General features: G+C 66.2%; 2 protein-coding genes across 2 annotated transcripts; both read right to left on the bottom strand.

Moving 5' to 3' along the window:
- Positions 1–106: 106 nt before the first annotated feature.
- On the bottom strand, positions 107–12,682 carry CLCN2 (chloride voltage-gated channel 2). Its single transcript, XM_056358858.1, is given in 28 exon segments — positions 107–769; positions 853–939; positions 1,010–1,114; positions 1,312–1,350; positions 1,852–1,902; positions 2,263–2,336; positions 2,405–2,510; positions 2,592–2,711; positions 2,713–2,744; positions 2,867–3,002; positions 3,101–3,292; positions 3,295–3,317; positions 3,572–3,682; positions 3,870–3,939; positions 4,453–4,475; positions 4,478–4,596; positions 4,672–4,770; positions 4,857–4,958; positions 5,084–5,142; positions 5,144–5,169; positions 5,240–5,459; positions 5,924–6,067; positions 6,157–6,234; positions 6,316–6,443; positions 6,998–7,132; positions 7,247–7,378; positions 7,858–8,014; positions 12,569–12,682. Coding segments are annotated over 28 exon segments (2,823 nt in total). The 5' UTR covers positions 12,620–12,682; the 3' UTR covers positions 107–565.
- A 2,187-nt stretch (positions 12,683–14,869) lies between these two features.
- Positions 14,870–22,989, bottom strand: CHRD (chordin). Its single transcript, XM_056358680.1, has 23 exons — positions 22,743–22,989; positions 22,289–22,392; positions 21,614–21,740; positions 21,042–21,188; positions 20,844–20,961; positions 19,862–19,958; positions 19,616–19,757; positions 19,401–19,541; positions 18,782–18,864; positions 18,545–18,692; positions 18,341–18,447; positions 18,142–18,258; positions 17,898–18,054; positions 17,568–17,809; positions 17,367–17,480; positions 16,890–17,102; positions 16,713–16,806; positions 16,524–16,580; positions 16,316–16,419; positions 16,043–16,145; positions 15,767–15,921; positions 15,508–15,601; positions 14,870–15,344 (listed from the first exon to the last, which is right to left on the bottom strand). The coding sequence occupies exons 1-23, from the start codon at positions 22,864–22,866 to the stop codon at positions 15,277–15,279; spliced, it is 2,856 nt and encodes a 951-aa protein (XP_056214655.1). The 5' UTR covers positions 22,867–22,989; the 3' UTR covers positions 14,870–15,276.
- Between the last annotated feature and the right edge of the window lie 133 nt (positions 22,990–23,122).

The following is a 23,122-nucleotide window of genomic DNA, read 5'->3' as shown; positions in this document are numbered from 1 at the left end:
TCGTGCCCCAAGTGATGCCAACCCTGGCACCATGGTGAGGTTTGGCTGGTGCCCGCTGGCTATGCCCCCTTCCCACCTCCAGGCTCCTGGTACTCTGGCTCTGTTTATAAAGTCCTTTTATTAAATTAATATAAAAATCTCTGTATTTACATGGGGTGGGGAGGGGTGCACAGCGGAGAGGTGGTAAGGACCCCCCCTTCCCAGCCATGAGATGCTGAGGAGGGAGGTAGTGCCCACCCATGTCCCCCGTGGGCACCCCAACCTGATGCCCCTCTGCCCCTTGTGCCACCCTGAGCAGGGACACTGTGGTGCCCATGGGGGTGCTGGCTATGCTGGGGGGCACTGGGGGCTGGCGGAGGCAGAGGGTAGCAAAGTGGGAAGCCCCAAGAGCTGGCAGGGAGGTGGGGGGGCACCTAGCTAGCCCCTGGCACAGGGAGGGGCAGCAGCAATGGATTGAGGGTGCCCACCCCATGCCGAGCCTGGCACAAGTGGGCACAGGGTGGGCATACCCCTGCAGGTTCTGGGGGTCCCTGTGGCACCTGGGGACACACAGGGGGACCCTGTCTCACTGGCCTTTGGGGGTGTCATCATCGTCGCCCACAGGTCCGGCCTCACGGGGCATGGTGTGGTGCTGGTGGCGGTCCCAGAGCTGGTGCAGGGCGGTGGTGTCAGGCTCGCTGGCGCTGGCGGTGCTGTCACGGAAGCTGGCGAGCGGTGGGCGTACCTTCACCCCCTTGGCTGTCAGCGAGCCTTCAATGGCCTTGCGCAGCTGTGGGCACCCCAAACCCATGGGCAGGTGGCTCTGGGTGCCCCCACCCTTGGGCCCCTCCAGCCCCACTGCACCCCGCTCACCTCCTTGAGGGACACCATGCCCACCAGGCGCCCAATGCTGGTGACATACGCATGGTCCAGGCCCAGCAGCGAGAAGATGGTGTGGGTCTGCAGGAAGAGGGGGCTGAGTTGAGGGCCTGGGGGGTCTGGGCGGGGGTCAAGGGGGGTGCGGGTGCACCTTGTGCAGCGAGGTGTGCTCCACCAGCTGGAAGGGTGCGGGGTCAATCTTGGCGCTGCTGAAGTCCACTGGCTGGTCCAGCTGCTGCTCCTCCCACTCCAGGATCTGTGGGGGGAATGCCATGGGGCAGGGTGAGGGGCACAGCCCCCGGGGGTGTGTAAAGGACTCCCTGCACCCAGTGTTACAGGGACATTGTGGGTACGCATCCCTACCCCCTGCCCACTCAGGCCTTGGCACCCCATTGGGGTCTGCTGGGTGCTTGTGGGCAGGAGAGTCCTGCCCACCTGGGTGCACCCCCTCACCTCTGCCGGGGTCATCCTGTCACCCAGCTCCATCTCCTCCTGCAGAAGAGGCAAGCATGAGCAGCCTGGCAGGGCAGCAGGCAGCCTGCCTGCACGCTGGTTACAGGCAAGGAGCCGGCAGGGCGCAGGCAGCAGGGAGCAGGGCACTGCAGGCAGCACGTGCAGGCAGCTCGCAGGTCAGGTTGAGAGGATGCAGGTCACACCCCAATTGGCCAAGGTGGGACGAGCCAAGCTTGTGATTGGTGGAGAGAACACAGGCTGTGCCATGATTGGCTGAGCAAAGTGGGGCAAATCCCATGGCCATGACTGGCGAGAGGCTCCGGGTAAGGCCATGATTCGCCAGGAAGGTTTGGGATTGGCAAGTCACACACTGATTGGCTGAGCAGGATCAGGACAGTCCGAGATTGGCTACATAGACACAGGCCAAACGTGACTGGCCAAACAGAATCTTGCCAGCACCCTGATTGGTTCCTATAATCCATACTGGCCTCTGATTGGCTGAGAGGAGCTGTGCCCAGCCTGCAATTGGCCGCAGCTTACCATGATGGAAACACGGACGCGTTTGGCTTTGCGATAGGCTGTGCCCTGGGCCTGGCACCGCGGGGAGAGACAGCGGCGTTAGGGCATGGCCAGGGGCAGCCACCGCAGGGGCAGGGACGGCAGGGACGGCGGGGATGGGTAGGGATGGGCAGGGACACAGATGGGCAAGGATGGGCAGGGACGGGACGGGTTGAGCAGGAATGGAAAGGGATGGGACGAGAATGGGCAGGGGTGGGCAGGATAGGGCAGGGATGAGAAGGGATGGAAAGTGGTGGGATGGATGGGCTGGAAGGGGCAGGGACGCGCAGGAGCGGGAAGGGGTGTGAAGGGATGGAAAGGGATGGGAGTGATGGGAAAGGACGGCAACAGGTAGAAAGGGCCAGGCAGGACCAGGCAGGGCTGGGTGCTCACCTCGGTGGGCTCTGTGGTGGGGTTGGCACAGAAGAGGCTCTTGAGGGCGATGCCGGTGTGCTCGGTGGTGCCAGCTGTGGGCAGGGAGCGGGTGTCAGCGGGGAGGTGCAGGGGGGGCTGGGGGAGCCGGGTGCAGACTCACCCGGGGGGCTCTCAGCCGGGCTACTGGGCACCCGCTTCAGTGCTGGCTTCAGGGGCTTGCGGAGGGCAGTGTGGGCAGGGGCGCCTGAGGAGGCCTCCGTGCTGATCTGTGGGGGGACGGGGTGGTGGAGGGATGGTGGCAGGGGGCACCTTCGCCCGACAGCCCCCGCAGCGGCCACCCCCCTCACCTGGAAGCGGATGCTGGCATCAGAGAGCCGGTGCCCATCCTCGGCCAGCATCTTCTGCCGCAGGGCCTGGAGCCGGTGCTGGGGGCTGAGCTGGTGGCTGAGCAGGGCTCCCACTTGCGCTCCGCTCGATGGAGCCCAGAAGGATCATGGACTCTGGCAGCGGCAGTGAGGGGCCATGTTGGCTCCCGATGTCCCCTTTGCCACCCTCACCCCCCCATCCTGGCACGCTGCATGGCTGGGGTGGGTGCCAGCAGAGCCCCCTGCCCACATCTCACCAGCTGACTCCACCAGCGGCAGGCTCTTCATCTTGGTGCTGTGCAAGACGTGCTGCAGGTCGCGGTATTTGCAGTTGAGGGTGACGTAGCGGATGTCTCGCACCATGATGGTCCTCCACCCGCAACGTTGTATTTCCTGCCCAGGGAGGGTGAACAGTGGCCTCAGAGTGATGCCACCCCCCTCCCCTTGTGCCTGGCGAGGGGCTTGGGGACAGGGCAGGGGGACACACTGACTCGTGGTGGCCCCCAGCCCAGCTCAGGGAGGTAGGGCAGCTTCTTGATGCGGATGATTGCTGTCATAGAGGGAGGGCTGGAGCTCTGGGCCACAGCGTTGGCCAGGATGACGGCGATCATGACAGGCAGGATGTGCGAGATCTGCCCTGTCAGCTCGAAGACGATGACGGCCGTGGACACCGTGTGGGGTGACGGCACCCTGACAGTGCAGCTGCCCCTGTGCCCATCCCCCGGGAGACACAGGGGTGGCTGTCAGGTGCTGCCTGCCAGGCTGGCTCCCCACCCTAGGTCCCCACCCCTAGGACATCCACCACACCCAGAGCCCTTGGGACCTCCCAGGGACATCCCCAGTGATGGTGTCACCCCCCAGTACCTGGGGATACCACCTCAGCCCTGGGGAACCCACTGGCTCCTTTGGAGCATCTCCAAGTGATGCCCACCACAGTGTCCCTGCGCCAGCCCGGTGCTTACCCACCACAGCGTAGCCCCCCGGCACGATGCGGTAGGTGTTGCTGTCGGTGTGGATGCCGTCAGGGAACCAGCTGCCCATGCTCTCCCCCACCAAGCGCCCGAAGGCTGCCCCTCGCCCACAGAGAGGGGCTGGGAGAGGGTGTAGGGGCTCTCCCGGCACCCACCCCAGCCTCATGCCCTCTCTCTGCCCTGGTGCTGCTGGGGAAGGGGACACCGGGGGACACCCATGGGTGCCCCAGCATGGGCTGGCAGGCAGCTCCCTGCTTCCGCCATGCCTGTGCAGGGTACAGGCTCTCACCAATGACGAAGACAGGCATGAAGGCTCCGCAGGGCACTGGGATGGTGGTGGCCAGGGCTGACATCCAGAACTGCAAGGAGGTTGCAGAGACCTGTTAGTTGACCCCCACCTCCAGCCCAGCCCTGCCTCCTGCCCCTGCCGTGCCCCACAGCCAGCTGGTTGGAGGAGCACATGGGCACAGCACCGTGCCATGGGGCAATCCCGCTCCTCCCAGAGGGCACCCTGCCAGCAACCTCCCTGGTGGCATCTGGGGGCACCTGGCCAGCACCTCCCTGGTGGCACGTGGCCATACCTCCCTGGGGGCACCTGAGGGCACCCTGCCAGCCACCTCCTTGGTGGTACCTGATGGCACCCTGCCAGCACCTCCTGCTGGCACCTTGGCGGCTCCAGACAGGAGTTCTTTGATGGCATATCAGCAGCACCCAGCCAACACCTTGGTAGCCTCTGAGAACAGCCCACCCAGTGTCTCCTAGTGCCGCCCTGCTGGCAAGCGTCTAGCACCTCCCTGGTGGGGCATCCAGGACCCCCCTCCCCAGAGCCTCCTGGTGGCATCCTGGGGATGGCAGGGGCAGGAGGCACGCACCTTCATGAGGATGAAGACAACAAGGTGACAAAGACATTGGAGCGGGGGTGGCGCCAGGCCTCCAGGATGCCCAAGTATTCGAACTCATCACTGAGCCCCTGCTTGGCCCACGTCTGGTTGTCGAAGAGTGTCACCAGGGTGTCCCTTCTGGGTGAGCTGGTGATGGGCAGGGGTCAGCTGGGGTTGGTGATGATCCCGGGGTGGGGACTGGTATGCCACCCCATGGTGGGTACCTGGCCAGCCATGAACTGTCCGAAGCCAGGCGGGAAGGTCAGCGTGGAGATGAGCAGTGTCACCAGGGCAGGGAAGAGCAGGCGCCTGACGGGGGTGGCATGGGGGTGGGGGGTGAGGTCGGTGCAGCCCCAGCTCCACCGCCCTGGTGCCAGGGACCACCAGGCACCTACTTCTTCATGAGAAAGCGGTTGATGGTCTTCTGCCGGCGCATGAACTGCACGATCTTGCGGTTGAGGTAGACAAAAAGCGCACCCCCGAAGCCGCTGGCGATCCTGGGCAGAAAAAAGGGGATGAGCATCCACGTGTCCCACTGCCACCACCGCCATGGCCATCACCAGTGCCACCATCCCGGCCATCCCTGGGGCCATGGGATGGGCACAGGGGAGGCCACACTCACCCAATGACAGCAAAGGCGGGCAGCTCCTGCAGGTCAAAGGGGAAGTCAAGGCGGAAGCGGGGTTTTGAACAGCGCCGTGATTGTCTCTGAGGGATGGCAGGAGTCAGCGGGGCTGGGTGGGGGTGGACCCTGTGCCCCCCACCCCACTGGAGGTACCTTCATCCTTGTTCCAGACAGCAAGGACACGGAAGATGAAGGCACTGAAGGTGGCGGCGAAGAAGCCACGCCAGTAGTTGCGGACAGCGAAGAAGGTGGAGGTGACCTCGATGCCTGAAGAGGACCCCTGGCACCGGGGAGAAGTGCACGAGGGAGGCGGCGAAACCCAGGCGGACCCCTGGTGCCTGGCATGCTTCCCCCCCCCCCCCCCCCCCCGAGCCTACGCTCGTGCACGGCCCGCAGGGGCCCGGCCGGCCCCATGGGCATGCTATGGGGCAGTTCAAGGGCTTCCCTGGCAAAGCACGTGGCCCATTCCCCCAGCTGGCCACAGTGGGCACAGCGGAGCAGCAGTCAGCGCGAGCGAGAGGGTAGCGCAGGGACACAAGCAGTGACATGGCAGGTGGCACTGGGGTGGGGGTGGGGCGCACAACGGATGGACAGAGAGACAGCTGGGGGCAGTGCAACAGGCAAAGGGCAAGGAGAGAGTCAGACACATCACCAACCTACGGGCAGAGCTCAGCAGGGCTGGAGTGGGGAGCTCCCTGGAGCGCAGGGCGGCAGGGGAGAGGACGAGAGCAGATGTTACACCTCCGGGAGGATGGTGCCTGCTCCTCCCTTCCTCCTCCCTGCTGAGCAGCACTGCCCTCTCCCTTGCCAGCTGTCCTGGGGGTCCTGCTTGCCTCACCGGGCAGACCCCGGTGCCAGGGTGGGAGGTGTGTGGGGGTGCAGGGGGCCCGGGGTGACCCTACCTCCGATGGGGGCGGCGAAGCAGCAGCCAACACCAACGGCGCAGGCAGATGCCAGCATTTCGATGTTCCTTGCCTCATTCTGCAGGTAAGCCGGGGGGTGAGTGGGCACTGCCCAACCTGCTGGGGGGCACAGGTGGAGTCCCCCCCGGACCAGCCTGCACTGCTTACCTCATAGATGCCTCCAAAGAGGGATAGGAAGCGGCTGAGCAGGGCTGCACACATGCTGGCAATGTGGACAAAGGGACCCTGCAGGGACAGCACAAGGGCTGAGGACAGTGCCCCGCCACCATGGCCCCCTGCCCACCCCGCCCCAGGCACTGCCCTCACCTCCTTGCCCAGGGGCATGCCGCTGCCCAGGGCACACGTCAGCCCGATCACCTTGGCCACAAAGGTCTTGAGGGTGAGGTACTCCTTCAGCACAACACCCCGCAGGATGGTCTTCATCTCGGGGATCCCTGAGCCTGGCACCGCAGGGACAGCCCTGACCCACAGCCATGGAGGGGGGACACTGGGGAGCCCCTGCTCCATAGTTCTGGGGGGGATCCTTGATGCTCTGCCACACCCCCGCTGCCATAGGGAGACCCCAGAGATACCTCTCCCCACAGTACAGTTGGCAGGAACAGCCCCATGGCTGTGCAGGGACAGCTCAGCCCATAGCCCTGAGGGAACCCCAATCCCACAGCCCCCAGAAAACCCTCTGAAGACCAGCTCTTAGCCCTAGGAAGACTCCCAAGACCTCTAGCCCCATAGCCAAGGAGGACATCCACCCCTTAACTCACAGAAGACCCTCTGCAGACCAGTCAATAGCCCTTGGAACACCCCCAGCCCCATATCTCAGGAGGACATCCACCCCATAGCCCCCAGGAGACCCTCTGAAAACCAGCTCTTAGCCCTTGGAAGACCTCCAGGATCCCCAACCCTCATAGCTCAGGAGAACACCCAGGCAGCTCCCAACCCACAGCCCCAGGGAGGGCACACCCTGTTAGGGTGCAGGCAACCCTCTGGGTGCCCTACCCCACGGCCTGGGGGGCAAGGATCTGGGTGAAGCCAGCAGAGAAGGTGATGAGCACGGTGGGGTAGGTGACCCAGGCCAGGTACTGCAGCAGCATGTTGGTGTCCAGGCCCCCATACATCCACTTCTGGGCTGTGGGCACAGCCAGCCAGGTGGGTCACGAGTGGCAAGGGGCATGGTATGGTCCTGTGGCACAGCCACCTCATGCCCCACCATGATTCCAGAAGCCCACAGATGCCCACTCACCTTGGAGGCAAGTGGCGATGGCGAAGTCCATGGCCCAGCTGACCAGTGCCATGACTAGCCCCAAGAGGATGAGGAAGACCCAGTCCTCGCCCACCTTGGAGATGAAGAACCGCTGGCACTGCAAGGCGCAGACTGTGGGCACAAGGACAGGCTCAGGGCCAGGTGCCCCAGGGATGGGCACACAGGGACACAATGCTTACAACCAGCTGCACCAACCCAGCACTACCAGCACCCTCCGGTGCAGAAGCACCACCGTGCCCAGCCGTCACAGCCCTGCCGCAACCACCAGCGGGCAGGAATGACAGGCTGCATAGCTGCACACAGTGCTGCTGGGCATGCGCCTCCCACAAGCACAGCCCCCCTGGCACAGCCCCAGGCGGAGGGGCTGGGGGCCCCTGGTCCCCGCGGCATGCCCGGCTATTTTGGGCCATTGTGTCCCTGCTGCCCGTCGGGCAGGTGGCATTGTCCTCGGCGCCGGTGTCCCATGACAGCCAGAGAAACTCTACCCGCCACCACCGTGGCACGGTGGGCAGCTGTGCCCCGACCATGTGCTGCCATGGGGCTGTGCCCACTGACGCTCCCCCCATGTCCCTGTCCCCAGCGGCCCTTACCACGGCAAGGGGCACAGCGGCCCTGGGTGTACTCCAGCAGCTCTGAGGGGCGGCGGGGCCGGGGCGTGTCCCCCTCCCCATGCCCCTGTTGTAGCCGCAGCCGGGCTGCTTCATCCTTGGCGAAGGTGCCCAGGTCCTGCGTGTAGCGCCCATACATCTGTGGGAGGAGAAGTGAGCAGGGGTGTCACTGGGGTGCTGACACCCCTGGTCCTATGCCCAAGTGGGGAAACTGAGGCAGAGGAGCAGTGAACAGGCTGGCATGGCCTCCTAGCACCAGGGCACACCAGGCGAGGGGACAGGCAGCCATGGCACCCCCAAGGGAAGGAGCTGCCGTGCCTCTGGGGGTCCCTGGCTGCCCGCCGGGGGATGGGAGGGGGCTGGGCAGATAAGGTGTGTGGGGATCATGGCGATCGTTTCGCCCACACCCCCAGAGCAGGCAGCCAGCACTGCTGGTACCAGTCTCTGGCCCTGCCCAGGTGCCCCAGGCACCGGGCTGGGCTGGCAGAGGGTAGGGAAGGGCCTCCAGTGATGGGAGCGCAGCCAGCCCGGCCAGGACTCTCTGAGGGCTGGTATTGAGGTTGTGCTGGCACTCTGCGGGAGCCTCCCCTCAGCATCACTAAAAGCAGGGCTGGGATGCCCCCCTGGGAGGCTGCCTCAGCAGGCCACACGTGACACGAGCTGGCCAGTCTCAGCTGACAGCAGCGAGGCAGGAGGGCAGTGGGGGGCAGGGTGTACCCCCAGTCCCATGGGAGAGCACTGGGCACAGAGTGGTCCCTGGGCTGTGAGGAGGGGGTTTTAGGGAGCAGGAGGTGTGAGTGGCTCCGTGCCCACGTAGGGGGCACCCCCTCCTCCTCGGCTGCCTCCTGCCTCACCGTGGCATGGCACGTGGCCTGGCCCTTGTGGCAGGGGGGTGGCCCTGGCAGTGCCCGCCGTGCCAGCCAGGAGCTCTTTGTGCCCGTCCTCCCCGCCGAGCTGGGGGCATTGGTCCCGCGCTGGAGGGCACTGCCAAGGACTCGGTTGCTTGGTTTCCACCTCACTCCCCCCAGCGCGACCTGAATGCCAAGCGCCAGAGGTTGGCCCGGCACAAAGGGAGACTTCAGGGCTGCGGGGGCCCTGCCAGGCTCCCACGTCGGGGCGACGTGAGCCCCATGCCGATGGTGTGCCCACCCGCCGTGCTGTGCCAGTGCAGCGCGTGGCTGCCCAGCCGGGGCGCCTGCCTCTGCAGCATGGCCGGGGCTGGCGCCCGGCGCGGGGGCAGCGACACGGGTGGGCACTGTGCTTGGCACGTGGGTGTTTACACCCATTGGTCCCATTTACACCCCTTGGCCTGCTGGCATGTGCCAGCTCTCCGTGGGGACAGCATGAAGGTACGTTTCTCACGGGGCATTACTCCTGCCCAGGTCCCTTTGGCAGGGAGCAGAAAGCAGCCAGAGCGGCGCCGGGTGGATTCTCTGCTGTCTAATACCTGGGTTGTGCTCAGCAGCGGGAAGGAGAGTAGGGAGGCAAGCAGGGAGGGAGAGGGCACGTTAATTTCCATGCTGACCCCCTCCTGGCAGCGATTTCACCCCAAACTCCTGCTCAGCACAGGCTCAGCAGTTCCTCTCCCTATGGAAATGTGCTGGGGGGAAGGCATGAGGCGGGTGGGGATGCCGGCACAGCCACCTCGGGGGGCCGGATCCAGCATTGGCTGCCAGGAGGACCCCAGCCCCGCACGGGGTCCTGCATTCAAAGGCTCCCTTCGGGCAAAGCTTGTTTCCTCTGGAACATGAAACAGGCCGGCACCCTGAGGAGTGCTGTCACCCTGCCAAGCGCCTGCCTCCCCCAGCCCCGCTGCTGCCCCATGGCTGGCCCCGGCCAGGACTGGGGCACCCCCAGGCTGAGTGTCCCTCGAACTGGCTCCATGCCCACCCCCTGGAGCCGTGCCAGGGGCTGCCATGCTGCACTGCGGGTGATGGGGCACCAGGGGGATGCCCAGCCCCAGGGTCTCCAGCCTGGTTAGGCGGGGGCGGGGGGGGGATCCCCCTCTGCCCCCTGTTTGCAGCCAACCCCACCGGCAACAACAGGGATGCAAGCAAAGGGGCTGTGCCACCCCATGCCACCTGTCACCCTGTGCCACCCCCGCCACTCTGTGCCACCCCTCTGCCCTGTGCCACAGCCCTGCAGGCAGGACATGGAACCCCGGGGCTGCCCTGTGCTGGGCAGGCACAGCTGCTGTGCCCGCAACCCTGGGACGGCCGTGGGGCTGTGATGAAGGCCAGCGGTGGGCTCTCTCCTTCCTCCTCCTCCTCCTCCCGCTCTGGTTATTTTTCCACAAAAGCCTTTTGAAACACAAACAGCCCCGGGACTCCGGCCTCCGCCACGAAGCAGCTGAACAATCACAGTGCCGGGCAGGCAGGGAGCGGGCACGGGGGGGCCTGGCGGGGGGCACCCAGGGACATGGGCAGGGGCCAAGGCCGCTGTGTCAGTCCTGGGCTCCTGTGCTGCAGGCACTGGCTATGCCACAGCCCTGGGCAGTGCCAGCCCACGGTGCCTGCTGCACCCAGGCGATGCTGTGCCTGGGGCAGGCGCTGGCATCTGATGCTGCCGTGTCCCCGTGCCACCCTGTCCCATAGCACCGAGCTTGCCTGGCAGCGGTACCCACCTCCACATGGCTGATGCCAGCCAACTTTTCCCCCAGAACTGTGATCTGGGGGGCAGATATTTAAAGGCAGGGGGGTGTGGGGTCCCCTGGGCTGGCAGTGGGCAGGCGTAGGCCGGGGGTGTTTGTCACGCTGCCTGTCTTAGCCAGGCTCTAATCACCCTGAGCCGCTCCACAGTGAACAAGGGCAGTTTGTCAAGCTTAATCCCCTGCCCTGGGGGCCCTTTGGTCCCCACCATGGCAGCCTGGCATGCAGGGGGCACCGGGGCTGCCATGCACACCAGCACCCTTGGCAGAACTGGGGGTTCTTATGGGCACCCACCCAGCATAGGGTCCCCAGGGAGGCAACACCGTGGCCTAGGAAGACCTTTAGGGCTGGTGCTGTGCCAGCCCCCACTAGCACCACAGTCATGGCACGCCACAGCTGGTGAAATCTGGGGTGGCGGAGGGGTAAGGATGTGGGGTGGGGATGGGGCTCATTGGGCACAGCTGGGCACAGCCCTGCAGTCTGGCTGTGAAGCCCCGGCAGTCGACATGGGCAGCAAAAGCTGTCCCCAGGGCTGTCCGCAGGGCAGTCTGGCTTGGACCAGCCCGTGCCAGGCTCCAGCTGGATTCTGACCCTCCTGGCAGGTGCTGGCACGAACTCATGTTGGCTCAGATGCGCTGGGGAGGGCTGGGCACCCCTGCTGCCCGGCATGTACCCAGGCAGCTCCCAAAAGCTTGGCGTGAGGCTGTGGGACAGGAGCCTGCACCCAGCCTCACCCACGAGCCCCAGGCAGTTTCACCAGCCTCTCACGGGGAGGCACCCTGGGGATGGGCACCCTGGGGCACCCAGGGCAGGGGTGCTACCCCGCCCGGGGCAAAGGAGGACAAAGTCTGCCTGCCGGCGCCGTGCAAGGCTGCCCAGCGTGCCTCTCGCCTCCCACGCTGCCCGCAGGCTCCTCTGTCCCGCCATGCCTGGCTGGGCTGACCTCTGTGCCCACCCACTGCGGACACAGCACCCAGGAGGCAGTCTGGTGCTGGGGTGGGTGGGGAAGGTGCCCCACGGCGCACATCGGACAGTGCTGTGCACCCCTGCTCGTGCCCCCCCTGCTCCCCAGCTCAGCTCTGCTAGCGGGGCACCGCGGGGTGGGTAAGATTGTGGAGATGCTGGCGGCACAGCCAGGGCTCCCATGGCCGGTGGGGGCCCACAGCCACCCAACAGTGATTGGGAAGGGGCAGCTTGGGGTGGGCACTGAGGGATAGCCCCCAGACAAGGACTTTGGGTGCTTGGGAAGACAATGCAGAGGGTGCCCGGCGCAGCAGTGCCTCGACACTACCCCGTGCCCACACGCCAGGTGGGTAAGCCTCAGCAGGGCCGGCCCCACTCACAGCAACTGACTCAGGCTCCCGGCAGACTCGGGCAGAAGCACGGGTACCGCTTCCCTGCCCACCTCCCCGGCCCTGCCTGTCTGAATGCCTTTGCCAGGGCAAAGTACCCATTTGCTGAGCCACCCCGGTCACCATCCCAAGGGGAGGCCAGGAAGAAGCACCTTTGCCCGGGTGTCCAAGGACCACGGGCATTGGAGGGGCCACAGGCACAGTGGGGAGGGAGGACACCCCCGGGACAGCCAGGCACCTGGGTGCCAGCAGGGAGGCCTCGGAGGGGAAGGAGTCGCAAACATGGGGCTAAGGCTGAAGGTGGGGGAGATACACTATCTTGGGGGCAGAGGGCTGAGGACGTGCAGACAGGGGGGTGAAGGGTGCCCGGGCAGTGCCCCTGGGAGTCCCGCATCTCCCCCTCAGTGATGGGGGGAGGGGGAATGAGGTGCATGCAGAAGTTCTGCCCTGGGGTGGGGGCTCAGGCTCCTCCACCGCCGGGGGGGGCTGTGGGGTGGCACCCCGTCCCCATGTCCTACCCAACCACAGCCGGGAGACGGCACCCCAAACCGGGTACCGCCGCCCTAAACAGGGCAGCACTCCCAAACCGCCCACCTCCCCTAGGCTGCCGCCGCGCCCCGTGCCCCCCGGAGCCCCCCAGAGCCCCCCGGAGCCCCCCGGAGCCCCCCGGCGCCCGGTGCCGGCCGCACTCACCAGGGTCTGCTCATACTGCAGCGCCCGCTGCGCCTCGCTCTCGGAGGCCATGGTGCCGCCGCTCCTGGCCCTGCCGGTGCCGATGCCGGTGCCCGCGGCGGCGGCTCCTCCCGGGCCGTGCGAGGCGGGCCGGGGCACTGCCCGGGGGGAGGGACCGGCCGCGCTCCGCCTCCACCGGCAGCGCCCGGCACCGGCAGCCAGCGCCGAGCACCGAGCGCCGGGCAGGGGCTGGGGGGTGTCCGGCCGGGGGCTCTGCCCTGCGGCGGCGGCCCCTCCACCCGTGCTCCTTGCCCACAGGTTTCCCGGCTGAGGAGGGCACTCGTGGGCAGCCGGCGGGGGCGGGTGGGAGGTAAAGGCTGGCGTGGGGTGACGGCGGGTACGGCTGCCCCGGGACACGTTGGTCCCTCTTCCCCCGGGCACGAGGGGCTGGCACTGCCACTGGACCACGGTTCCGCCCGGTTCCCCTCGGTGGGATGTGGGCAGCGGGGCTGGGGCAGGGAAGACCGCGCAGGGGGTACTGTGGACAGCCAGCCCCCGGGCTCATGGCCATGGCCAGGTCTGGGGGGCAGAGTGCCTGAGGTCTTGGCATTGAAGGCACAGGGGGACCCGTGGTTGCCTACGGGTGACAAGGCACCTCGCTGCTGTTGGGGTCACCAGGGGTACCCTGAAGTTGGCAGGGAGCGCATCCTTACCGTGGTGCTGCTCAGTGTCCCAGCACTGCCAGCCACAGGGGTGGAAGGTGGGCTCCGGTCTTCACTGCTGAGCCTGCTGGGCCGCGGTGGCTCGGCCCGCTCCGGATGGGCACACGGGCAGAGCTTGGCACTGGCAATCCTCGAGCAAGGCGCTCCAGCATGGCAGGCTGGCTGCTGGGACCTCCGTCTCACCACTGCCACGGGCTCAGGGGCAGCCGGCAGGGCTGAGCTCACCCTCTTTTCCACGGCACTGCATGGCACCTTCGTGGCAAGAACTGGTGCAGGGAAAGACGGAGCTGTCGCACTGCTGGGCTGGTGCTGCGGGACCGGGAACGGGCTAGTTCTCACCGCCTAGGTGCCACCCTCCAGTTTGACGTTGGCAACCCCAAGGGTTGGTGATGGTGGCCGGGCTGGGGGCTGGGATATGCCCTGCGCCAGCCTGGGAGGGTTCATCACCGGACATGAACTGGTTTGCGGCAGGGAGGTGATAAAATGGGCTGCCTGCTCATTGTGTGCCTGGGCACAGAGCTCGTTCCTCGCTCGTCAGCTCCTGGCACTGTCCCGTGGCAGCCGGGACACTCATCCGGAGGTGCAGTCCCATGCCAGGACGCACCCTCTGCCTGCTGCCACCAGTGTGCTTGGCTGCAGGCCACCACCACACTGCAAGGCCACCACAGGTTCTGCCATCCTGCTGGCACAGGCACCTGCATGTCCATGGGCATGCACAGGGCAGAACACCTGGCTCAGCATCCAGGGCTCTGTGCCAGTCCAGTATTCCCCATCACCGTCCTCCTATTGCCCTACTACCATCCCGGTCTAGCCCAGTGTCAGCTCTGGTGCAATGCCAGTATAGGCTAATACAGTCCCACTATGGCATTGTTATTGTGCCAGTATGCCTCAGTGCTGTCCCAGTAAAGCCCAGTGTTACTTTCCCTACATGTGTTCCAGTATAGCTCTGGTGCTGTCCCCGCCATCCCAGTGTATCCCAGCACAGTGATGTCCTCAGAGGTGCTCTGGTCCTCCACACTGGGGACAAAAGGGCAGGTGGCAGCACTTGGGTTCCCATGGGCTCCATCAGGCCTTAGTCCAGTGCAGCTGTACTGGGGTGACCGGGGGAGCATTGCCCCAGAACATGCACCATGGTCTGCCCTGGCACCAGTATGGGTAGCTGTGTGGCACACCCAGCCCCAGGCACTGGATTGCTGTGGGTGCTGCAGGCAGGCACCTCCTTGTGGATCTTTGTGCTCCCATGGAGGTGCAGGGCACAGAGCCCTGCTGTCCCTGTGCCAATGGGCACCGCTGCCAGGCGCTGTGTCTGCAGCCCCCACCATGAGCTCAGGCAGGGCTGGCTTCACAGCCCTGGCTGTGGGCACTGGACCCTGCTCTGGTCCTGTCCGGTGCCACTCTGCGAGCACCACCCCACCAGCCAGTGGCACTGGCTTGCAGACCCTGTGCACCCCAAATACCCACCCCCCACATATGCACCCACAAACCCAGCAAGGCCAGGGCCCACAGATTCCACTGGTGCCAAGTGTGGGATGCAGGGGCACAGCCCCGTGCCTGCTGCTGCTAGGAAGAAGCAGGGAGCCGGGTGGGCAATAGCTCCAGTTTTAATAAATACATTGGGACCCCCATCCACAGGCACCATAAATTATGTGACAAGCCCAGCCAAGCCAGGATAGGTGCAGCAAGACAGGGGCCAGAGAGATTTTACACTATGTACAAGGCGGGCACGATGCTCACTGTGCCTGCCGGCCAGGGGGGCCTTGAAGGGGAAGGGCAGCAGGTGCCCTGGCCTCCACCAGCCCGGCTGTTGCCCACTGGCATGAGCAGGCAGGGCAGCCCCGGCATCGCAGCCGTGCTGAGACGGGGTGCCCAGGCTGGGTGCCTGGCTGTGTCCACCCCACCATGCTCCTCTGTGCCCCCCGCCCTGTGCGGGGGTGATGGGCGGCAGGGACCCCCCCCAGCCGCCCAGCCTCACTGCGCACTCGCACGGCTCTGGGCAGCGATCACTGCTCAGCGGCTCCACATCTCTGCTCTGGCATCATGGACCTTCTCTCTTGCATCCAGAGGGGCATCTGGGGCTGCGGGGTGGAAAGCAGGGCTGAGAGACAGGAATGGCAGGTGCCAGAAGGGCACTTGGACTGGTCCCAGCCCTGGCTCAGCGCCCAAGGGGGCTGGGGAGGTGTATGGACCACCACAGGCTGCTTGGGGGATCAGTGCCCACATGTGAGCACTCGCACTCACCACGGCACTTGGCGCAGCAGGGATTGTCCTTCCTGGCAGCGCTGGTGCAGGCGGCCGGTGGGCACTCCTGGCGCTGGCAGTGTGTCTCCCCTGACTGTGGGGCAGAAAGAGGGGCTGAGCACGGTGGCTGGGGGACTGGCAGCTCCTCAGGGTGCAGTGGGTCCTTAGGGTGCCACTCTGGGCTACTCTCCTACCCAACCCTGAAGCACGGGGGACTGGCACAAGGGCACCTTCTCCTTTCCTGGCCTGGCACACTCACCACACACCAGCACAGGATACACTTCATTTCTCCAAAGGGGGGCACGGAGGGGTGCCAGCTCTCATTGTTGAGGTACCAGCGGCGCCCGAAGCGGCATGCCCGCGGCCCGTCTGCCTGCATGGTGTCGGCCAGTTCGGGGACACTCTCCTCTGGGGCTGCAGGAAAAGGCACTGGGAGGCTGCCCACCCACGGCAGGGGCACCCCATGGCATCACCGGTGGTGGCACGCAGGGACCGTGCTGGGACAATGGAGGGCAGAAAGGGGAGGTGTATGTACCTGGGCACTGCTTGCAGCAGTCGGAGGGGCTGGCGCGCACAGGGTTGGCACAGGTGAGCCGTGGGCACTGCACCTTCTCGCAGTGCACTTCGCCCGTGGTGCCCTGCGGGGAGTGCATGGGGCTCATGGCAGGGAACAGGGCAGATGGTACAAGGCACGTATGCCCCTCCCTGGTTTGAGCCCCTGCTACAGTGCCCAGCAGCTAAGAGCACCCATGGGTGCTGGGGCAGCATTGCTCCCAAACCGCATTGGGGGTCTGGGACCCACACTCACTTTGCAGGTGCAAATGGCACATTTGATGAGGCCAAAGGGGGGCACAACAGGGTGCCAGCGGGTGCCAGAGCCTCGCCATGTCTTGTCCCCGTCAAAGTAGCAGCCTGGGAGAGGAAGAGGAGGAAGAGGTGGGCACAGCCCATGCGGGGGTGCTGGCGAGGCCAGAGGGGCATAGCTGCCCCCTCAGGCTGCGTCCCCTAGGACTCACCCTCACTACTGTCCCGTGCCCGCTCCAACTTCAGCTCCTCCTGCCCGGTCTTCTTCTCTGCAAGGATGAAGAGGGCCATGAAGGGGTGCACATGGTACCAGCAGCAGAGGCTCAAATGGGGACACCCCCACCTTGTTTCCACAGCTCCCCCAGACCCCTGCCTGGGACCCCTCCCCAGACCCCAGGTACCTTCACAGATGGGGCAGCACAGCTCCTCAGGGTGCACCTGGTGGGTACAGTTGAGGGGCTGGCACAGGATGGGGTCACAGATCACCGTGCGCTTCTGGGGGCAGCAGGTATGGGGCTCGTTACAGGGGGGCACTGCTGATGGGTGTTTCCCCCCCAGCATGTCCCCTCGGCCTATACCTGGCAGCTGCAGATGGAGCACTTCTTGTCATAGTCAGGTGACCAGCGCGTGCCATGCGCCCGGTGCTGCCCCTCAAAGAAGCAGGAGTTGGGGTCCTTCTTCAGCTGCTCCAGGTCCCTGGTCTTGGTGTCCTCAGAGAGCTCGGCCTCCCCCAGGGCCTCTCCCGGGGCCAGGCGGGTCCCTCCTGTGTGGCACCGGTTGGGGATGTGCACCTGGTGAGGGGGCATTGGACAGGAGGTTTGGCGCTACCGGGGGAGCCTGCTCCCCATGCCAATGCCCAGCTGCCCTCCATGGTCAGGGCTGGCAGAGGAAGCACCCATGACCACAGTACATGTCATGTGGGATTGCTGGGACCATGCCACACTGTGCTCCCCAGCCTGTGCCCTTCTCACACTGCTCCAGGCAGTGCCACCCAGCTGTGGACCCCGGGCAGTGGTGGGGATGGGTGGGGGTGCCCTGCCCAGATGAGGACCTACCCGTCCCCGCATCTCCCCATTGGGGTGGGCTTTGGTGCTGACTTGCAGAAAAGCAGTGCCCTGGGCCAGGTGCTGCAGCAGGTCGGCATCCAGGTCCTTCACCACCCCCTGAGCCTGCCGGGGTGAAAGGGGCACCAGTGGGACACATGAGGGCTGGCCTGACCCCCGCCATGGGGTGCCCCAACCAGGTGCCCACCTCACCTCAGTGCTATAGAAACCCTTGAGCAGGCGCTTGTGCTGGTGGGGACGGGCACCCATCTCGCCCAGCTCAGCCACGCCGTGAAGGTGGGCACTGACGGTGCCATCGGCTGGACGGCCCAGCCCCGCCACAGAGATCTCGTAATGCAGGTGGCAGTGCTCATCCAGTGAGAGCCAGGCATGTCCCCCGGCGCCACTGCCCACCGGGGGGGACACCAGCTGCCCTGCCAGTGCCACGGGCATCTCTGTGCACAGACAGGGGCCGTGGGAGGTGGTGGGGGTGTGGGGTTGCCCCACTGCCCCCCATTACCACCCCCGGTGCCCCCTGGGTACCTGTGTAGCGGGCGAGCAGCCCACTGTAGGGCAGGGAGATGATTTGGCCCCGCAGTTCGCCCTCTGCCCAGTCCTTGGTGGCCACGTTGAGGAAGAGCTCATTCTGCAGCAGCATGTGGGCATCACGGGCGCTGGGGCTCTGCCAGGTACCCCAGGCCTGCCACCGGTGGGAGACCACACAGGTTGGGACGGGGACTCACCCAAAGCCCCTGTGCCACCCCCACCAGTGCCACCCAGTGCTCACCAGCCCGTCCTTGTAGCTGGGCGTCATGTCAAACAGGACATTCCTCTTGCTTTTCCGCCGGGGTTTGGTCTCCAGCGTGATGCCCACCACCTCACTGGCAGTGCCCACCACCTGCACCTGCAGGCAGGGTGATGAGGGGCAGTGCTCGGGGAGACACCCCTGGGACCCCTGGGAGGGAGATGGGTGCCCCCCCACTTACCTGGTACTCCAGGGTGCCATTCTCATGCAGTGCCAGCTTGGCTGAGCCCACCGCCCCCGTCTTGGTTGGCAGCAGGGCATCTGCTCCGCACAGCACACTTTGGATGGCTTCAGTCCAGGGAGAGAGGCATGGGGTGGGGTGAGGTTGATACAGGGGGGGCATGGCCACCCACCCCGCACCCTAGGGTGCCTGCCCCGTGCTCACTGTCACAGCTGCGGCGGATGGTGATGGTGCCCGCCAGCTGCCGTGCATGCCGGCCCTCCGTCTCGGCCACAATGCGGAGCTGCCCCTGCACCAGCCACTGCAGCTCACGGGCAGACAGATCACTCAGCACCTCTGCAAAGTCGGGGTCCTGCCAGGAAGGGGCACAGTGCCATGGCTCAGCCCTGGTGCAGCAGGCACCGTGGCTGCTGCAGCATGCAGGGGAACGGGCGGCTTTACCTCCATGGTGATGTTGGCGTGAACCTCCCGCAGCATCTGACCCTGGTGCAGGATGCGGACCCGCAGCAGGACCCAGGGCGATTCTGTCCGTGGCAGAAGGAGTTGGACCTCCTGGACTGGGGGTCTGCAACTGCTGTCCCTCTGCCCCCAAACCCACCCCTCTGTGCCCACTGCCCCCAGATCTCTGTACCCAATCCCCCACTTTGTTGCCGGCTGCCTGTCCTGTCCCACACACCTGGACCCCTACACACACTGTGAGCCCCACCATTCCTCCCTCCACCCCCCAAGTCTTCACACAATCCACATGCCAAACCCATCCTTCTCCACACTGACCCCCTCATTCCGTACAACTTTCAGCACTCCCTGGCCCCACCCCCCCCATAGGTACACACCACACACACCCCTATGCATACCTCAAATTATGCAGAAACGCCTATGCACGCCTAACCCCCCCACACCATGCCCACCCTGAACCCTACACCCAGCCCGTGCATCCACCCTGAGCCCATGGGTGCTGACCCATGCTCGCTGAGCCACATACATGCCGTGCACCCCTCCAGCCCTATGCAGCCCCTCTAGGCAGTGCCAGGCCCCACGGGGTGCCTGTGCCTGCCCTTACCCCCAGCACCAGGTTCCAGCAGCCCCCGGGCCATGAGAATGAAGTGCAGGTTGTTCTCACTGTCGCTCAGCGTCAGCATGGCCATGCCCCCAGCACCCAGGTGCGTGGGGTCTGATGAGGTCAGGATGGCACCAAACGTCTCTGTGCAGGAAGAGGGAGTGTGAGGGGCATCCCCACGGGCACCCACTGGGTGGGCATGCAGGAGACTGACTTACCTGCAAAGAGTGCCCGGTGCTTGAGGATGTGCCCATGGACCTCTCCGGAGGGCTGTGCCCGGGTGACAAGGGACACACGGAGCTGCTCCCCCCGCAGCAGCTGAATGTTGGCCTTGGACACCGTCCTCCACATCCCGCAGAGCTGTGGGTGACAGCAGGGCTCAGCAGGGGCTGGGGTGCACCTCATGCTCGGGCAGGGGGAAAGGAAAGGGCACCATGCCCCCCTGCCCTCCCGGCCCCTCTCACCATGCCATCCTCGGGGGCAGCGCTCTTCTGCACGGGGTGTTCAAACAGCACATTGCCCTCGGGGTCACTGAAACGCACCCGGCTTGGCCGCCCCAGCCTGTGGAAACCCAGGGGGTAAGCAAGGAACCCCCTCCCCAGCACCACCCTTGCTCAGCACTGGGCACAGCAGTGTGTCAGGGAAGGCACGCAGGGGTCACCGATTTGGGTGGGCAAGATAAGGATAACGTCCCCCTGGGGTGCCAAGCACCATGCTCTGCTCGCCCACACCTGGGCTGGCCCAGCACTGCTGTCCCACTGGGTGCCAGCTCAGCACGGGTCCCCTGGGCTCCCCTACCCCAGAGCAGTGCCAAACTGGCGCTGAGCGGGAGGGGGGTCCCCGCCAGAAAAGGCAGCAGGGCAGGACCTGCCGGGAGCAGAGCGCTCAGGCCTGGCTGTAAATTAGGAGCATTTTCGGCTCCGTTTGGCTCCCCCCCGGCAGAGCTGGAAATTAGTCACCACTTTACTATGCAAAGGGGCCTGGAAGCGAGGAAGAGCTGAATAAACTGGAGTGGGAAGGAGGGAGGGAGAGGAGAGGCTCCGCCGCCGGCAGGCATCCAGGGAGGGCATGGCGAGGATGGGGGACCCTGGCAGCACAGCCCCGGCGGGCACCGCCAGCAGAGCCCGTGGTGCGGCACAGCGCCTCTGCCGTGCTGTGCCAGCGGAGCCCTGGAGCTGTTCCCATTTGTTCCCACTCCAGACCTGGAGGCGAATGGGTGAGGCCGGACCGGCGCTGTGGGTGTGCCGAAATCCCGGCTGCTTGCCCGGCTGGACCCCCAGCACGTTGCCCCCCTCCCCAAATCTCTTGCCTTGCCAATGCAATGCTGTGGCACCACAGGGGGATATGGGAAGGGAAACTGAGGCACAAACACCATTGCATCCCCCCTTTTCCCAGGAGGTTGTCTGCTGTGCCAGCCTGAGACGGAGGACCGGGGGCAGGACTCACCGCTCATAGCTGATGGAGAAGAGCAGGTAGGAGCGCAACAGGGTGAAGTGAGCCTTGGCCACTGCGCTGGATGTGGGGTGCCATGGCTCCGGGCCACTTGTCAGCAAGGCCACAAACTCTGGGAAGGGGATGCTGATGATGGTGGGGAACAAGGGGGGTGCCCTGCACCGCTGCTGCCCACTCAGGCAGGTGGCTCACCTGTGCGGGCATCATCACGGGCCAGCCCCTCGGAGCTGAGGTAGGAGCGGTCGTTGTAGGGCTTGTCCAGATCATCCTCCTTGTCCTGGAAGTACTCAAAGGTGTCGAAGGGGGGTGCGGGGCTCTTCTCTGGGGGGCCTGGCAAGGCTGGCATAGGGTGGGCACAGGGGGAGACCAATGCACCAGGCTGCTTGTGCCCAAGGGCATGGAGTGGGGGGCAATAATAAATCCCCCCTCCTGAGACAGACCGAGATGTGCCCTGCGAATCGCTGTGGGGCTCTGAGCTGGGGTGTGGGGGACATGCTGGGTGCGGGCAGATGGACAGGCAGGGTACTGTTTAGCCCTGTGCATCTCTCTCTGCACCCCTCCCAGGGTAGCTCGGGGGTGGCTGCGCCCATCAGGGATCTCTCCTGCCCAGCACCTCAAAGGCACCCTGAGGGCACTGACAACCTCCATAACAAAGCCAGAAGCCCTTTTTTGGGGTGTGTGTGCAGTGCCCCCTTTCCCATGCCCACGGGGGACCCTGTGGGTGCTGGAGGGGCTCCCCACAGGGAGGCACCTGCTGGCCTCACCTTTGGGGCAGGTATGGCAGCAGTGCCCGGGCAGCAGTGTGGCCCGGGGACAGGCGGGCACAGGGCAGTCCTGCTTCATGTTCTTGCAGTTCACTTTCCCTACTGGTTTCCCTCGGCGGTTCCTCTGCTGCGGGGTGGGGAAGAGCCCAGGAGAGCAGTGCCAAGGTGTGCCAAGCCGTGCCAAGCCGTGCCAAGGTGTGCCAAGCCATGCCCCCCCGGCACAGCCTGGCTCCCCCCATCCCGGCCCATCTGCAGACCCCGCGGGCAGCCCGGACACCTTGCGCAGCCCCCAGCTGCCTGTACAGCAGCCAAGCCCGGGCCCCCTCCCCACGGCCCCCAGCCCCCTGCCCAGCTGTGTGCGGCCCCGCCAGCCCCGGCCTCGGGGGGCTGCTCGGAGGGAGAGGGGGGGAGCCGGGGGGCCATCTCCGAGGAGGGGGAGGAGGAATGAAGCCTGATACTTTAAACCCCCCTCCTCCTCCCCACTGCCGCGGGGGAGGACATCCAGGTGTCCGGCTGGCTGGAGGGATCCCCGCTTCCTTCTTCCCTGAGGCAGGGGGTGCTGAATGAAAGGGTCGAGCTCCCCCGCCCCCCGCCAGCCCCCTCCCCAGCAGGGCCGGGTCCCGGAGAATGTCCCGGGGGATGTCCCGGGGGAAGGGGGGTCCCGGCGGCGCTCACCGGCTCGCAGTGGCAGATAACGCAGCGCATGATCCCGAAGGGCTCCCCCAGGTCCGGGTGCCACGTCTCCTCCAGGGCATAAAAGTGCCGCCCGAAGGCGCAGCCTGCGGAGACCCCCCCGCCACCCACCACCGCCGCCCCCGGTCACCTCCGGGCCGCGGGCACCCCCCTGCCGCAGCCCCGGACAGCGGCCGGCACCGCCCCGCCGCCCGCTGCGCACGGCGGCCGCTCCCGGTGCCGCGCCCGGTGCCGGTCCCGGCCAGCCGCGGGGGGGCCCGGAGCGGGATGCAAGGAAGGGGAGCGGGAATGCAGGCATGCGGGGCAAGGACGGAGGTGCGGGTGGCAGGGAGGGGGTGCGAGGAGCGGGATGCACGAAGGTGGGGGGTGCGGCAGCGGCTTGCATAGGACGGGGGGTGCCCGGAGCGGGGGAAGGAAGGCGGGGGAGGTGTCCTACCTGCCGCCCCCCCGGGAGGCAGCGGGTCCGTGTCGGGCCGGATGGGCAGGGCGAGCTTGGGGCGGGCGGCGCGGCCGGGCAGGAGCAGGGCGAGCAGCAGCAGCAGCGGCGGGGCGGCGCGCATGGTGCCGGCCGGCCTGGGCAGGCAGGCGGCCGGGGGCGGGGAGGGGGGGCCGGGCGCTGCCTGTCGCTGCCGCCGCCTCTGCCCGACCGCCGGCTCCGGCTCCGCTTTATAGGCGGCGGCATGGGCAAGCGGGAGCTGCGAGCCCTGTGCAAACAAAGGCCCCGCTAATGAGGCGCAGGCAGCGGCCGGCCGGGGGGGGGACGCGCCCCCGCCGCGCTCCGACCCCCCCCTGGGCCCCGGCCCCGCCGCCCCCGCC

This window comes from Falco biarmicus, chromosome 13 (genome assembly GCF_023638135.1).
Source record: "Falco biarmicus isolate bFalBia1 chromosome 13, bFalBia1.pri, whole genome shotgun sequence".
In the NCBI taxonomy this organism is placed as follows: domain Eukaryota; kingdom Metazoa; phylum Chordata; class Aves; order Falconiformes; family Falconidae; genus Falco; species Falco biarmicus.
This window is presented reverse-complemented; position numbering and strand designations above follow the sequence as displayed.

Excerpts from the sequence above, each read along its gene's own strand:
- CHRD (XM_056358680.1), bottom strand. The coding sequence starts at position 22,866 with ATGCGCGCCGCCCCGCCGCTGCTGCTGCTGCTCGCCCTGCTCCTGCCC. Across the intron at positions 21,189-21,613 it reads CTGCCATACCTGCCCCAAAG|CCTTGCCAGGCCCCCCAGAG; the intron begins GTGAGGCCAGCA and ends ACCCTATGCCAG. Across the intron at positions 17,103-17,366 it reads ATGGGGAGATGCGGGGACGG|GTGCACATCCCCAACCGGTG; the intron begins GTAGGTCCTCAT and ends CCCCCTCACCAG.